We start from the raw sequence: 15,686 nt of genomic DNA, 5'->3' as shown, positions 1-15,686 counted from the left end.
GGAAACACCTATCAAAAGCATAATTGATCCAGTAATACTGCTTTGAAGGTTTTATCCTACAGATATATTCATAAATGTGCAAAATGATGTATGAATAAGGTTATTAATTGCATAATTGTAAGGCAAAAGTTTGGAAATATCCTTAATATTTTTCACTAGAGGACTGGTTAAATTATGGTACCTTTATTTTTTTGTATACATTTATGAGTTCCGAGTACAATTTTGTTACATGCATAGATTGTCTAGAGATCAAGTCAGGGCTTTCAGGGTATTCATTTCCTGAACAACTTACATTGTGCCCATTAAGTAATTTATGATACATTTAAATGCAATACTATGCTTGTTCGAAAGAATGAGGAAGCTCCTTGTATAATGGTGTGGGGTTGATTGCAAAGATAAACTGTTAGGAGAAAAAAGCAAGATGTAGCAGTGTTTGTATGTGAACATTTGGATTAAAAAAATGGTGATGGTGGTGGGAGAATATATTTGTTACACGTGCATAAAATCTATGGAAAGACCCACCGAAGATAGTTAACACTTGTTAATCCGGAGGAAGGGAACTGAGGACAAGAGTGAGGGGATACTTTTCCTTCCGTATAGCAACTGTATTCTATTAGCTACTCACAAATAAAATGTAAATAATTTACAAAGAACATTGCATCTTGGGGGCAGTTGGGACCTGCTAAATTTTGTTTTAATCTTTCACTGAATATGGGATCAGACCTGTTGGGATGGACAGGCAGTTGAGTGGGATGCAGAATTTCAGGGAGCCTAAAGGGAGAGAGAATGACTGGATAGAGAAGGAACCAAAGTTTAGTTCCCAGGGCCAAAGCGCCAATCAGTGAATAGTATTCAGCTATTAACTTGTCAGGGAATGTACTTGAGTAGGTAGGGGACTCAGTCTGAAGGTAAATGGTATCAGGCTACCTGTTTTAACTGCATTTTCTTAGATTCTGTATGTCTATTTGGTATCCACTTATTGCAGGGTCAAACCATAAGTAAATATGGTAAACCATATTTACCTTTGTCCTGTAAGTCGGCTTGCCGGGAACTCATGTGCAGACCACCTGAACCAAGGTTGTGGCTCCACATACCTTCTTATCTAACTCTCACATACCAAGCCACTGCTTGCCCTGCCCTAAATCATCACAGGGCCAGGTGTCAGGCAACTAGATATCACCCCTATAGCCCAAAGCCTATTGGAATTATTCAAACTAGCCAATCCTAAACTGTTTCTCCTGCTCTGCCTTGCATTTGCTGCAGAGCCCCAGTAAGGGCTCTGGCCTATGCCTTCCCCTCACTCCTGCTTCTGCCCCCCAGAAATCTGCATGAATAGAGCCTCCTTTTCACCTTTTGCCTTCTGGACTTCCAACGCTCTCTGCCATGAGTATACACATTTCCACTTAAAACAAAAATAAAGCCAGAGCCCTTAAAAAAAAAGCTTTATTAGTATATAATTCACATACCATATCATACCATATATATTAGTTTTATATAGCTACAAATTACCACAAACTGGGTGGATTAAAACAACAGAATTTGTTTTATTGAATATTGTTTTATTTTATTGAATATTTACAGAATTTTGTTTTATTTTACATTTACAGAATATACAGAATATTGTTTTATTTTATTGAAAATATTTATTTTCTCATAGTGCTGGAGACTGGACATCCAAAATCAAGATGTCGGCAGGGGCATGCTCCTGAAGGCTCTGGGGAAGAATCCTTTCCCTCCTTTCTATGTTCTCGTGGTTGTCAGCACTTCTTGGTGTTCTTTGGCTCTTACTCCATAGCTTTACTCTGTCTCTGTCATCACATGGCCTTCTTCCCTGTGTCTCCTCTGTGTCTTCAAATCTCTCTCTTCTTTTTTTTTTGAGATGGAGTCTCGCTCTGTCGCCCAGGCTGGAGTGCAGTAGCGCGCGATCTCGGATCACTGCAACCTCCGCCTCCCGGGTTCACGCCATTCTCCTGCCTCAGCCTCCAGAGTAGCTGGGACTACAGGCGCCTGCCACCACGCCTGGCTAATTTTTTGTATTTTTAGTAGAAATGGGGTTTCACCGTGTTAGTCAGGATGGTCTTGATCTCCTGGCCTCGTGATCTGCCCGCCTTGGCCTTCCAAAGTGCTGGGATTACAGGCATGAGCCACCGCGCCCGGCCCCAAATCTCTCTCTTCTTATGAGGACACCAGTCCTTGGATTTAGGTGCCCATCCTAATCCAGTATGGCCTCATCTTAACTTGATCCCATTTGCAAATATCCCATTTCTAAATAAGGTGATATTCAAGGTACAGGAGTAGGACTTTAACGTATCTTTTTAGTGGACACAAATCAACCCACACCACCATACAATTCACCCATTTAAAGTATACAATTTAATGGTTTTTAGTATACTCACAGAATTGTGCAATCATTATATCAACTTTACAACATTTTCATCGCCCCACAATGCAACCCTGTCCTGTACGCATTAGCAGTCACTCTCCATTTCCCTGCAGCACTCCCCCAAGTGCTAGGCAACCAGTTATCCATGTTCTGTCTCTATAGGTTGCCTATTCTGGACATTTCATATAAATGGAATAATACAGTATGTGGCCTTTTGTGCTGGCTTCTTTTTTTTTTTTGAGATGGAATATAATTTTATTTTATTTTATTTTATTTTATTTTATTTTATTTTGAGATGGAGTCTCACTGTCGCCCAGGCTGGAGTGCAGTGGCACGATCCTGGCTCATTGCAACCTCCACTTCCCAGGTTCAAGTGATTCTCCTGCCTCAGCCTCCCCTGTAGCTGAGATTACAGGCGCCCACCACCATGCCTGGCTAATTTTTGTATTTTTAGTAGAGATGAGGTTTCACCACATTGGCCAGGCTGGTCTCAAGTCCTGACCTCAAGTGATCCACCTGCCTCGGCCTCCCAAAATGCTGGGATTACAGATGTGAGCCACTGCGCCTGGCATCACTTAGTATAATGTTTCTAAATTTCATACATACTGTATCAGTACTTCATTCCTTTTAATGGCTGAATAATATTCAATTGTACAGATATACCACATTTTATTTAAGCATTTATTAGTAGATGGGACATTTTGGTTGTTTCTACTTTTATTTATTTATTTATTTATTTTTAGACGAGTCTCGCTCTGTCGCCCAGGCTGGAGTGCAGTGGTGCAATCTTGGCTCACTGCAACCTCCACCTCCCGGGTTCAAGCAATTCTCTGCCTCAGCCTCCTGAGTGGCTGGGATTACAGGCACCCGCCACCAAGCCTGGCTAATTTTTTTGTATTTTTTTTTTTTTTTTAGTGGAGACGGGGTTTCAGCATCTTGGCTAGGCTGGTCTTGAACTACTGACCTCGTGATCCACCCACCTCGGCCTCCCAAAGTGCTGGGATTACAGGCATGAACCAGCGCACCTGGCCTGGTTGTTTCTACTTTTCAGTGATTTGAATAATGCTGCTATGAAAATGTGTGTTCAAGCTTTTGTGTGCATATGTGTTTTCATTTCTCTTGGGAGTATACCTAGGAATGGAATTGCTGGGTCATATGGTAACAGTATATTTAACTGAAGAACTGCCAGACTGTCTTCCAAAGCAGCTACATCATTTTACACTCCCACCAGCAATGTATGAGGATTCCAACCAATTTTTCCACATCCTCGTCAACACTTGTTATTATCTTTTTTTATCATGACCACCTATGTAGGTGTGAAATGATATCTCATTGTGGTTTTGATTTACATTCCCCTGATGACTACTGATGTTGAGCATCTTTCCAGGTACTTATCGGTCATTTTTATCTCTTCTTTGGAGAAATGCCTATCATATTCTTTGCACATTTTAAAATTGGGCTGTCTTTTTATTAATGAGTTCTAAGAGAGTTCTTTATATTTTCATACAAGTATCTTACATATAATTTACAAATATTTTCTCCAACTTTGTGGGCTGTCTTTTCACTTTCTTGATAGTGTCCTTTGAAGCACAAAAGTTTTCAACTCTGATGGAGTCCAACTTATCTATGTTTTCTTTTGTTGCTTGTGCTTTTGATGCCATATCTAAGAAACAGAACTTTTTAAAAACATATTGTTTATCAAAAATGAGTAAATCGTTTATGTGAAAAATTCTAGGCTAACAAAGTGATGGTGAATAAGAAGTATTTTTTTCAAATCACAAAATAACTTGTACCACTTTAGGCTTTCTTTCTAGAGTCACTTTTTTGTGCTTCATTTAGGATTCTTGTCCTTGTACAAGAAGAATAATTATGTAGATTACCATTTATTCAAATAGTTACTGGTGTATTATATTGCTGTGATTCCTATTTGGATAACTAACATTTCTGTTAAATAATGTTAGTTCTAACTTGTTCACAGAAAGTAAAAAGAATATAATTAAACTAATATGAAATTCTACCTCCCAAAGCTAATCCGAAGTTAAAGTTTATTTTATTTTATTTATATTTATTTATTTATTTATTTATTTATTTATTTTGAGACAGAGTCTTGCTCTGTCGCCCAGGCTGGAGTGCAGTGGCATGATCTTGGCTCACTGCAAGCTCCGCCTCCCGGGTTCACACCATTGTCCTGCCTCAGCCTACCGAGTAGCTGGGACTACACGCGCCTGCCACCACGCTCAGCTAATTTTTTGTATTTTTAATAGAGACGGGGTTTCACCTCTTGGCCAGGATGGTCTTGATCTCCTGATCTCATGATCTGCCCGCTTCGGCCTCCCAAAGTGCTGGGATTACAGGCGTGAGCCACTGCACCAAGTTTATTTTAATAAAAAGATGCTCACTATATTTTGTCAAAATAGCACAACTGCAAAATGTTTAGTACATTCCCATTTTTGTAAAAAATTATATAGATATTTTCTTGGAAATAAGTCTAGAAGAATCTAAGCAAAAAGTTAATAATGGTAATCTATGGAAGGGGCAGTTTTCATGTTTTTGGGAAAATACTTTTTCTGGTTTGGTATAAAAACTAAACGTATGCTATAAAAATAAAGTGAAAACATCTTTCAGCCTTTTCCATGCATATTTAAAATGAAATATTTTACAAAGTCGCAATCTTACTAAATGTTTTATACCTTGTTTTATCCTGCCCTTTTTTCACTTCATATAATATCATGTCATTGAATATTCTTTGAAAAGATGATTTGTACTACTTGAATTAAAATTCATGGCTTAGAGTCACATTATTTAGCCATTTCTCTATTGTTGAGTATCTAGGTTGTTGTTTACAATTTCCCACCACTTAAAAAAATGTGGTGCCTAGCGTTTTCATAAATAAATGATTGTTTGCATCTCTGATTATTTTGATAGGGGAGATTCCTAAAATAAAGGCTACTGGATCAAAAGATATGAATATTTTAAAATGTCTTCCTGAATGAATTCCTTTGAAGACACTGTAACACTGAATTGCTTATTCTTTTTGGTTTCAATCTTCAAGTTTAATTGCCTATTTCTATACTTTATTTACTCCATGGAAGCAGCAAGGGAAAGGGATGAAGCGGCCTGGAGTGCATGTTGCATCAGAGGGCAGAAGACCTAGATTCTTTAGGTCTTGGAAAACTCACAAATGTCCAGCAGCTTTATATACCTTATCTTTCAAATAAGGGGGGGTGGGATTCCTTAGCCATAAATTCCACAGTTCTCTAGTTCTCCTTGGCTACTAGGAGAAATGCTGGGCTTCGTACTGTGGCAAAAGCAGCAAATACAGGTATCTCAGTGGAGGATATGTTTTCATGGCCTAGTCTCTAGACACATGCTTTTACAGAAACGAAATGAAATCCTTAACAATGCTGTTAATAGGTAATATTATGTCTGTTTTATTATCAGCTGTTTTACAGCTGAAAAAACTGAAGCCCACAGAATTTCAGTAACTTGCCCAAGATCATTCAGCTAGTAAGGGGCAGGAACAAGAAACCAATCCATGTGTGTCTGGCTCCAAAGCCCATGCTGTTGACACTTTATAATACTTCAAAGTTGGACAGAAATCATATTTTTATGGGCTTGATATTATTGATTTAATGACACACATTCACAAGTTCTACACTGATTATTCCTCCTCTAAAGAACTTTTATTTCAAAGGTACTTAATGGTGGAGCACTATTAATGCATTAACTTCAATATCAGAAAAACAGTATGAACAAAACCAATAGGAATGTATAATTTTATGAAAAAATAAGCCTACCAAATTATTAATCTTACAAACTGGATATTTCTCTAAAAATACTCTATTATGGCAAGTTTTTTTTTCCTACCTGAGGTCTATATTTCTCAGTTCTTTACTTTCATAAAAAGTTTCTCAAATATTTGGATACTCTATGAATCAGCAAGTGTGTGAAAGTACTATATATATACACATTAGATATATAATATATATACACATTAGATATATAATATATATACACATTATATATATAATATATACACATTATATATAATATATACACCTTATATATATAATGTATATACACATATGTTATATATACACATTATATATAATATATATACACATTATATATATAATACATACACATTATATATAATACATACACATTATATATAATACATACACATTATATATAATATATACACACATTATATATAATATATACACATTATATATATAATATATACACATTATATATATAATATATATACACATTATATATATAATATATATACACATTATATATATAATATATATATACACATTATATATATAATATATATATACACATTATATATATATAATATATATACACATTATATATAATATATATACACATTATATATAATATATATATACACACATTATATATATAATATATATATACACACATTATATATATATACAATATATATATATTTTTTTGAGACAGAGTTTCACTCTTGTCATCCAGGCTGGAGTGTAGTGGTGCAATCTTGGCTCACTGCAACCTTCTCCTCCTGGGTTCAAGCGATTTTTCTGTCTTAGTGTCCCAAGTAGCTGCGATTACAGGGGCGCACCACCATGCCCGGCTGATTTTTGTATTTTTAGTAGAGATGGGGTTTCGCCATGTTGGCCAGGCTGGTCTTGAACTTCTGATTTCAGGTGATCTGCCTGCCTCGGTCTCCCAAAGTGCTGGGATTACAGGCGTAAGCCACCACACCCGGCCAAAAGTACTATCTTTTTAACAACCTTATGTTATTATTCCTGTCTTTTTCTTTCTTAGCCTTCTTATTATTTTTCTGGGTGACTTTCTCCCTCTCTGTCTCTTGGTGGCAATTCTCCACAAAGTCTTGTAGAGCCAATAAGAAACAGACTTCTATCACCCACAACAATATGTCTAAGATAATTTCTCGTATCTCTACTAACACGCTACCAGGTTTCACATCCTTTGATGGATTTATCTTTCCAGTTTCAACAATATGAAGCTATATTAATTTTAAGTGACTACAGCATAACTATCCCTGCAGCAAATGAACATTTGTCAGACAGTGCATATTTAAGACCTTCACATTTTCAAAGGATGTAAAGTCTGGCTGTTTTTGTAGAAATCAAACCATCCATTATAAAAGTCTTTAGTATTTTGTCTTTCGGGTTTTTTGGTTGTTTTTGCCATTTACATCTATAGCTCTTACGGAATTCCCACTCAGCTCCACGAAGGCAGAAGCTATATTGTCTCAGTCACCATTATGCCTCATCACCTACTACATAGCAAGTGCTAAGTAAATATCTGTTGAATGAATAAATGAATATATTCTTCTATTAATGATTTGAGACAACACTTTTTATCATATTTCAAATATAGTTATTCCTTGCTAAGCTTGGAGGTGGCATGCCACAGATACTGCCTCACAGTTGGCAAGAAAAGTCACAGTGTTATAGAAAATAGGGATTGGGAGAGGGTAAAATAAACCAAACTCCTGACAAATAAAAGTTTTGGGGACATGCGCTTTCAAAGTAAGCCAGACTTACTGACTTTAAAGGTCTCCTCTAGCAGAAAAGCTTTTATTTGAATCATCTTTTTAACTTGTTCAGAAGACATTGCTTCAAGAGTATCTACTGTGGTATGTTCTCCTATAAATGTCACGCCATACGTATACAGACTGTACCTTACTGGACTTGAAATTTAATTATTTTTGCTTTTGCATTCTTTTGTGATCCATTTTTATAATCCTTGTTGAGAAGTGAATCTGTATAGATTTATTCATTTAGGAGAATATCCATTTAGTAGAAAATTTAAAATTTATGGCCTCCTTTTTGCCTGGCCGATTAGAAGGCAAACATTTCTTTTTTTTTTTTTGAGATAGAGTCTCGCTCTGTCACCCAGGCTGGAGTGCAGTGGCACAATCTCGGCTCACTGCAGCGTCCGCCTCCGGGTTTCAAGCGATTCTCCTGCCTCAGCCTCTGAGTAGCCATGATTACAGGCACATGCCGCCACGCTCGGCTAATTTTTGTATTTTTAGTAGAGATGGGGAGTCACCACGCTGGCCAGGCTGGCCTCGAACTCCCGACCTCAGGTGATCCACCCCGCCTAGGCCTCCCAAAGTGCTGGGATCACAGGCTTGAGCCACTGCGCCCGGCAGAGGACAAACATTTCATGATTAATCTGACTGAAATACCATTTTTAGGTTCATCATTAGCTCGGACTACAACTCAGGCTGTGCTGTAACTTTGTGTCAACTCATTGATCCAACAGTGTGTCCTTCACATTTTTTCTTACTATGGCCACTGTTTTTTGTGTTACCAAAGGTGAAGGCATAGCCTTCCTCTCCTCATGTTCAGCATTTTCTGCGTTTCTCTGGTTATAAACAATGAGAAAAAGGGAAAATCTAGTATTTCTCTGACCCTTAAGAACACATATGGGATTCAGAGATTCAAAGTTAAAATGCAACATGAGGGTACATTATGTCACCAGGGACCGAAAAGAACACAGATAATAGATGCCAAAAAAAGTATTAAGTAATGTTAAAATTAATTTTGTGTGAAGTTGACCAAGGCTTTTAAAACTAGACCTTTGTTTCCTTGATTCTTCTTCTGAATTTTCTGTTCTTTTGCTAGTCTCAATATTTTTTTATCAGAGCGTCAGGGACAGACAGGACCTAAAAAACTCCACTTGGTGTAATAAGTAAACACATGTTGGGGCAAAGTATTGCTGAGTGTGTGTGTGTGTGTGTGTGTGTGTGTGTGTGTGTGTGTGTGTGTGTATTTGGTATCAGAAACACCTTCCTTTCCTCAATAAACTTTTATGTATTTCCAGACTTTTCTCTTAATTTTATGTAACCTTACAAAGATTTTTTACAGCTTTCTCTGCGTGCCAATCAATTAATGTGTTTCACATGAACAAATAATACAGCTTGAATAAACTCAATCCTATTATTGCAGGTTGCGAAGTCAACTACTCCGGTTTTATGGCGATGCTGATTTGGGGCATTCTGCTCTTACAGGCTGATTCCCCTGTAAGGAAACGGTGTTTTTTCCCCATCCTACTGTGAAAGATGCTATCTGAGCGGGGGGCAAAGGCGCCTCTGCATTTCACGACTACCCACTAGGCTACGACAGCCTCAAGCTCGGCTTTTCTGGCAGTTCCGCGAAGGGCTCGCTGCCCTCCTGGTATTGGAGTCACCTGTTCAAGGTCGCGAACCCACCGGTGCCGCCGGCAATCAGCGAGGTCCAGCGGGGCTGCGCGGTTTCCGGCCTGCCGGCGTTCGGCCTCGCCTCGGCCCCACCTGATGCCCCGCAATCCGCGCAAAGGCTGGGAGACCGCGCCCTCTCCCGACCTACCACCAGCCCAAGCTGGGCCCGGAACTAACACCCGACAAGCGCGGGCGGCCAGCTGCAGCCGGGAAGGGGCACCGGAAGGCGGCGGTGGCGGGGCGGCCGGGGGCGGAGCGGGCCGGGGCGGGGCGCGGCCTACAAAAGCCACGCGCGGCGCGGTGGGCGGGCCTGGGCGCGAGCAGCGAGAGTCGGTGGGGTCCCTGGCGCTGCAGAGGCCGCGGGCGAGGCCCGGGAGGGGAGAGGGAGGAGACAGGAGGAGGAGACGCGAGTGCGGGGTGGTGCCGGTCCACCTCCGCAGCGCTCCTGCCTCCCCCCGGGTTTGGAAGGCGGGCCCGGGCTGCGGCAGCGGCGGCCTCGGCTGCCTGGGGAGGTGAAGTCGGGCTGCGGCGGCCTCGGTCGGCGCGGCGGAGGGAGGCGGCTGACCCGGCGAGGGTGGGCAGGCCTGGGCGGTCGGCGCCGCGGCGAGGTGGAGGGGCGGCTTGGCATCCCCGGGGCGGGGCGGGGCTCCCGAGGGCCGCGGCCGGTGCGTTTTCCTCAGGTCAGCCTCCCCCGGGGCCTTGCAGAAGCAGCTTCTGCGTCCCCGGGGCGTCTGTGGGAAGGGTAGGGGTCGGTGCCTGCAGGGCTCTCCGTGGCCGCTCGGGAGAGGTGCTCTTCGCTCAGGCTCCCCCGGAGACTTGAGGGGGTGCGCGCTGGCGTGCATGGGGCCTGTTCTGTCCTTGCTTTGGGGATGCTCCTAAGGGGGGAGAAAGGGATACCTCGGGTGCTTGGAGGTCGAGAGATGGATACGTAAGTGCGCAAGGGCCACTGATTAGGGCACGGGAAGGGCTGGCTAGAATGAGCTCTTAAACTGGTTGGGTGTAAGCGGTTTTGGGCTAGTCTAAAGCAAACAACCGAGAATTAACGCGGGGTTCCTGCAGGTTGAGAGAGTACCTGTCTGCAAATGTCCAGTGTGATGGATTGCCTTGTAGGCCCCAGAGCAATCGGGGAAGTTAGCATTCTTGTTCAAGAAGCTGCTGGTTCACTTAGAGCTATAAAAGAATGTTGTGAGTTTGGGATTTTCTTTCAGACGTTCAGGATTGAGGTTAGGGGTGGTGGTGAGGGATCATGTAAAGAGGTTTGAGTGGCTGCCTTAGGTCCCAGTGTGGAAAGCTTATTCTTTTGGTGTCATCACGTGGCCATGGGAATTATTTAGAATGTGATCTGCCCTCATGAGAAGAAAGGAACTCTGAAGCCATTGCAGTTCTTCCTCCCTATGAGGAAAATCGAATTTCTGGAAACATCGTCTATATTGGAGATTTTGCCTACGTAAAGGCTATCCTTATTGGCTAACGGCACTAATTACTTTAAAAGTAGGATGGCAGTACAAGTATCTCAAGCATCATTGGGTTTCGAGCTCACTTCTGTGGAAAAGAGTTTAAGGGAGTGGTCTAGACTTTCCAGGGAAGTTATTGCCTGGCTGTGTCCCTCTAGTCCTAATTTTATACTTAACTTTCCCCCACCTCCTTCAGCCTCATCTGTTTCAATGGTGCAACTCTCTTCATCCCCTTTTGGTTACCAGTCACCTTCAGGCCATTCAGAGGAGGAAAGAGGGGAATATGAAGTCAGCCAAGCCCCAAGTGAACCACAGTCAGCATGGGGAAAGCCAGCGGGCCTTGAGCCCCCTGCAGTCTACTCTGAGTTCTGCTGCATCTCCTTCCCAAGCGTATGAGACCTATATTGAAAATGGACTCATATGCCTTAAACACAAAATTAGAAACATCGAGAAAAAGAAGGTAACTTTTTTTTCTTCCAGTCCTGTATATGCATGATCTTAAAGATTAAGGAGCTGACATTTTTCTTTCAGAGCTCATAGGTGTTCTTTACTAAAAATTTAACTAACCTTAGGTTTAGCTGCTTTAAACAAGCAGGCTACATGTTGGAAATATTAAACATTTTCTGTTTGTCAAAACAACTGAATAAAAATAATCTTCATAGTTAAATTATGCATGCTGCTGTTGAAATGCTTTAAGAGCTAGCTATTTTAGGTCAGATTAATTCCTTATGTAGTATTAATGTTTCTTTTCATGGATGTGTTAATAGCTGATTTTTTAACTTGTTTTCCTTGTGACTTTCTGCAGCAGTTGATATTGCAGTGTAACTGCTGCAGTCGTTGGAAGGTTTAACCGTGGTAGAACTAGAAAACGTTTTACCACTGACTTTTGTGGTGTTAGGTGAAGATTTAAGATTGCTAGGTAAAAGCGTGGTAGTCAGCCTTGTAAAGAGACCCAGGAGTTAAGCCTAGCTACAGAAAATGCTGTTGTGAAGATCTAAATCCTTCTTCATTTCCTGAGTCATGTAGCCTGTGAAACAGACTGCACGTTGCTTTGCTGTATTACGATTCTCTTCTGCTTTTGGACAGGTGAGGTTGAGTGACTATCTGGACCTATGTGCTCTTAAATACTTTTGTGCCAAGACCTAGTTAAACCTTAAAGTTGCTTTTAATGGAGGAGTGTGAAGAGGCTCTTTAGAGTCTGGTTGACTCTTTTTTTTTTTTTAACCTAAGAAAGTAAAGAAGGGCAAGTTGCTAGTAGCTTCTCTGTAGCTCTCACCATTTATCTTTTTAATGCATGCAGTTGATCACAAGTGTGGTAAGGTGAGTGTGCCAGGTCAGCACAAATTCCCTATCACTATGATAAATGGTCAAAGCAGGATCTATTGACGCAGCCTCCCTCAGGTGGAGGAACTACATATATGTTTACTTATGCTGTCTAGCTTACCTATAGTACCTCTTTAATTTTGAATACCTGATAGTACCAGTACTTTTGTTTCAACCTTCTGGGAAAGAATTTTTCCACTAAAGCCAATACAGGAGAAGCCTAAAAAATGCTTTTAGAATACCATAGTGGGTCCGGGTGCGGTGGCTCACACCTGTAATCCCAGCACTTTGGGAGGCCAAGGCAGGTGGATCACCTGAGGTCAGGAGTTTGAGACCAGCCTGGCCAACATGATGAAACCCCGTCTCTACTAACAATACAACAATACAAAAAGAATTAGCCAGGCATGATGGGGGGTGCCTGTAATCCCACCTACTCAGGAGGCTGAGGCAGGAGAATCTCTTGAACCTGGGAGGTGGAGGTTGCAGTGTGCCGAGATCGCGACACTGCACTCCAGCCTGGGCAACGGAGTGAGATTCTGTCTCAAAAAAAAAAAGAATACCATAGTGGGTTTATGTCATTATTATGGGGCCAACAAATGCAATTTATTTTTCATAATTTCCTTAAGTATCAAATATAATATGAAAAATAACTTCAGGGTGAGCCTACTCTAATGATAGAAAAGAATTCTTTATGTTTCTGTACTTGGAATAGGAGTTTCCTTTTAGGAAAATGCCACATAATTCAACAGGTAACTGAACTAATAGTTTAAGCATGAGATTAGAGTAGGACTTCTCAACCTCTACACCACTGATATTTCGTACAGGATAATTCTTTGTTGTAAAGGGCTGTCCCGTGCATTTTAAGATGTTTAGCAGCATCCCTGGCCTCTAACCACAAGATACCAGTAGCACTCTTCACCTCCCTTCCCCCTCCCAAGTTGTGATAACCAAAAATATCCCTAGATATTGCCAGGTATCTTTGGGGGACAAAATTGTCCCCTGTTGAGAAGCTACTGTGTTGGGGACATACGATTTACTAGGTAAGTCCCCATGGGTTAAGTAGTCTAGTTTGTTATTAATAGAGTCATTAAGAGAAAATAGTTTTATTACTGCTTAGCTTTTGTAATTCCAGACTCTTGCGATTCTGTGTATTTTTTCTCCGCTGACTAGAACTCATCTACAGTTGCTACATGCCTTATAGTAAAATGATAGTCTTGCAGATTGATAGCTTACTTCAAGGACTTTGTTTCCTAGAGACAAGATCTGGCATTTACTTTATTTGCTTCTGAATTTTATATCAGACTATGGCAGATACAAGTTTCTCTTTTGTAGCTCAAACTGGAAGATTATAAGGATCGCCTGAAAAGTGGAGAGCATCTTAATCCAGACCAGTTGGTAAGTGGCTTATGATCTTTTAGTAAGACTTGCTGGTTTTCTTTTCTTAATAAAACTCTACATGGATTTAGTGAGACCGGAGTCTTTATAGCACACACACACAGTTAAAATCCATAGTTTGTTCAAAACTGTTTCAGAAGCCTTTGTTGTTTGTGCCTGTTAGATCTCAGATATGACTTTTTTTCTGTTGACTAGAAGATGGTATGCATGGGGGTGTAGATTGTTAAACAGGAGTGAAAGTGTAGACTGTCACTAAGAGTTAACATACAGATTTAAATTAAACTTATGTGCCAGAGTGGACTGAAGGAGAAGAGAAGGCATACTCTACCTTTCAGCTCTTCACTGGTATATTCTAAACCTGACGTCTTTCTGCTCCAAACTGTGAAAGAATATTTACTGTAGCTTACCTTAGTTTTCTCTAGCTGCCTCACCTTAATTCCTTTCATGGTCTCTTCATACTTTTCTATCCTGGGTTTTCGTGTCCCCTCTCAGGAGGCATATTATCTGATAGATATCTGGCCTTTAAAAAAAAAAAACTTACTATAAACATTAGGCTACTTGCATTTTTTCCATCGGTTAACTTCTGAATGATATACCTGGTAATTGCAAATTTTATGTAATTTGTGAAGGAGAGTTTTTGCAGCGCGGAAGGAAAACAGTGCTTCGTGGATGTTTGCCATTTTGACTTGATCATGTCTCCTGGCCAAGAAGGGACACATTTATTTGAAAATTACTTCATCTTGTTTGTGGGTCTTTTGTCTTTATGTTTTTCAACTAAAATCTTTGGCTATACATCATAGATACTGGCATTCAAGGACTTTTCCCATTCCATAGTGACTCCTCTTCACTGACCCAGAATTTTCATGATGTAGTAAGTTATAATTTTGCTGAGACACATATTTGAATTGTGTGAGCTCTGCAAATGATGCGCTCACTTAGCAGGGGAGAGGACTTAGCTGGACATGCAGCATTTCAGCGTGGCTTTGTTTTAAAGTCATGGTGTGTTCAATAACTCTTAAAGTGATAAAACTTTTTTGTGTGTAAATATTCTTGAATGAAGTGTCCTGATAGAGTTGTGTTCTTTATTTTTAAGAAACATCGGGGAGAGGGGGTTGGAGATTGATTGTTCCCATGGTAGCTCTCTAAGAAATGTTAAGGACATGCTATATTTCATTGCTCCAGCCAGGCAAACTTCATTCTCAGTATTTCTTACTGTCTTTATAGCCACATGTTGCTTCTATAATAAACGTATGAACTTTGATATCTGGAGTAATATGCTGACAACTGCCCAATTTATATTGCCAACAGATCAGTCCACTGAACTCAATATTTCTGTGTCCAGTTGCCTATCCGACACTTCATAATTTTTCCCTGTTCCCCAAAACCTGCTCCTCCTCTAATTTTAGCTATGTCAGTTGATGGCTTGATCAACTAGAGAGAGTTTGCAAAAATCTTGGAGAATTTATCTCCTTTCTCCTCATAGCTCACATCTAGCTCATCAGCAAGTCTGCTCACTTCTCCCTTTAAGATAAATCAGGAAACTGACTATTTCTGCCATCTTCATCTAGGCTATATAACCTTTCATCTGCATTACTTATTACAGCAGTAATTACTTCTGCCTCACAGGTTTTTCTATTTCTGCCCTCTCCAAGTCTGTTCAACGTAGTAAACTCAGTGATCCTGTTCTGATGCAAGTCAAGATGGTTATTCCTCTGCTCAGAAGTCTCCATTTGTTCCCATCTGGTGGTAAAATGTCCTTACTGTGTCTACAAAGCCCTACAGAATATCCTTCCCACTTCCTTTCACATTTTGACTCCATTTCCTGCTCTTCTTTCCCTCGCTAGCTCCATTCTACCTACCCTAGCCTCCTTGCTGCTCCTCAGACATCCCAGGCACTCTT

General features: G+C 40.6%; 1 protein-coding gene across 49 annotated transcripts in view; it reads left to right on the top strand.

Annotated features, from left to right (window-relative positions):
• The first annotated feature begins 9,922 nt into the window (after positions 1–9,922).
• Positions 9,923–15,686, top strand: part of CAPRIN2 (caprin family member 2) — a 45,408-nt gene continuing 39,644 nt past the window's right edge. For 9 of the 49 annotated variants that reach the window (XM_063712093.1, XM_063712089.1, XM_063712085.1 and 6 more), the window contains exons 1-3: positions 9,954–10,188; positions 11,315–11,528; positions 13,724–13,786. In XM_063712093.1, the coding sequence (XP_063568163.1) occupies positions 11,352–11,528; positions 13,724–13,786 (240 nt within the window). In that variant the 5' untranslated portion in view covers positions 9,954–10,188; positions 11,315–11,351. Of the gene's footprint in view, positions 10,197–10,301; positions 10,800–11,264; positions 11,529–13,723; positions 13,787–15,686 lie in introns of those variants that run through there. The other 40 variants (XM_063712091.1, XM_063712087.1, XM_063712083.1 and 37 more) reach the window with 11 other exon arrangements.

This window comes from Pongo abelii, chromosome 10, assembly GCF_028885655.2.
Source record: "Pongo abelii isolate AG06213 chromosome 10, NHGRI_mPonAbe1-v2.0_pri, whole genome shotgun sequence".
Classification (NCBI taxonomy): Eukaryota; Metazoa; Chordata; class Mammalia; order Primates; family Hominidae; genus Pongo; species Pongo abelii.
This window is presented reverse-complemented; position numbering and strand designations above follow the sequence as displayed.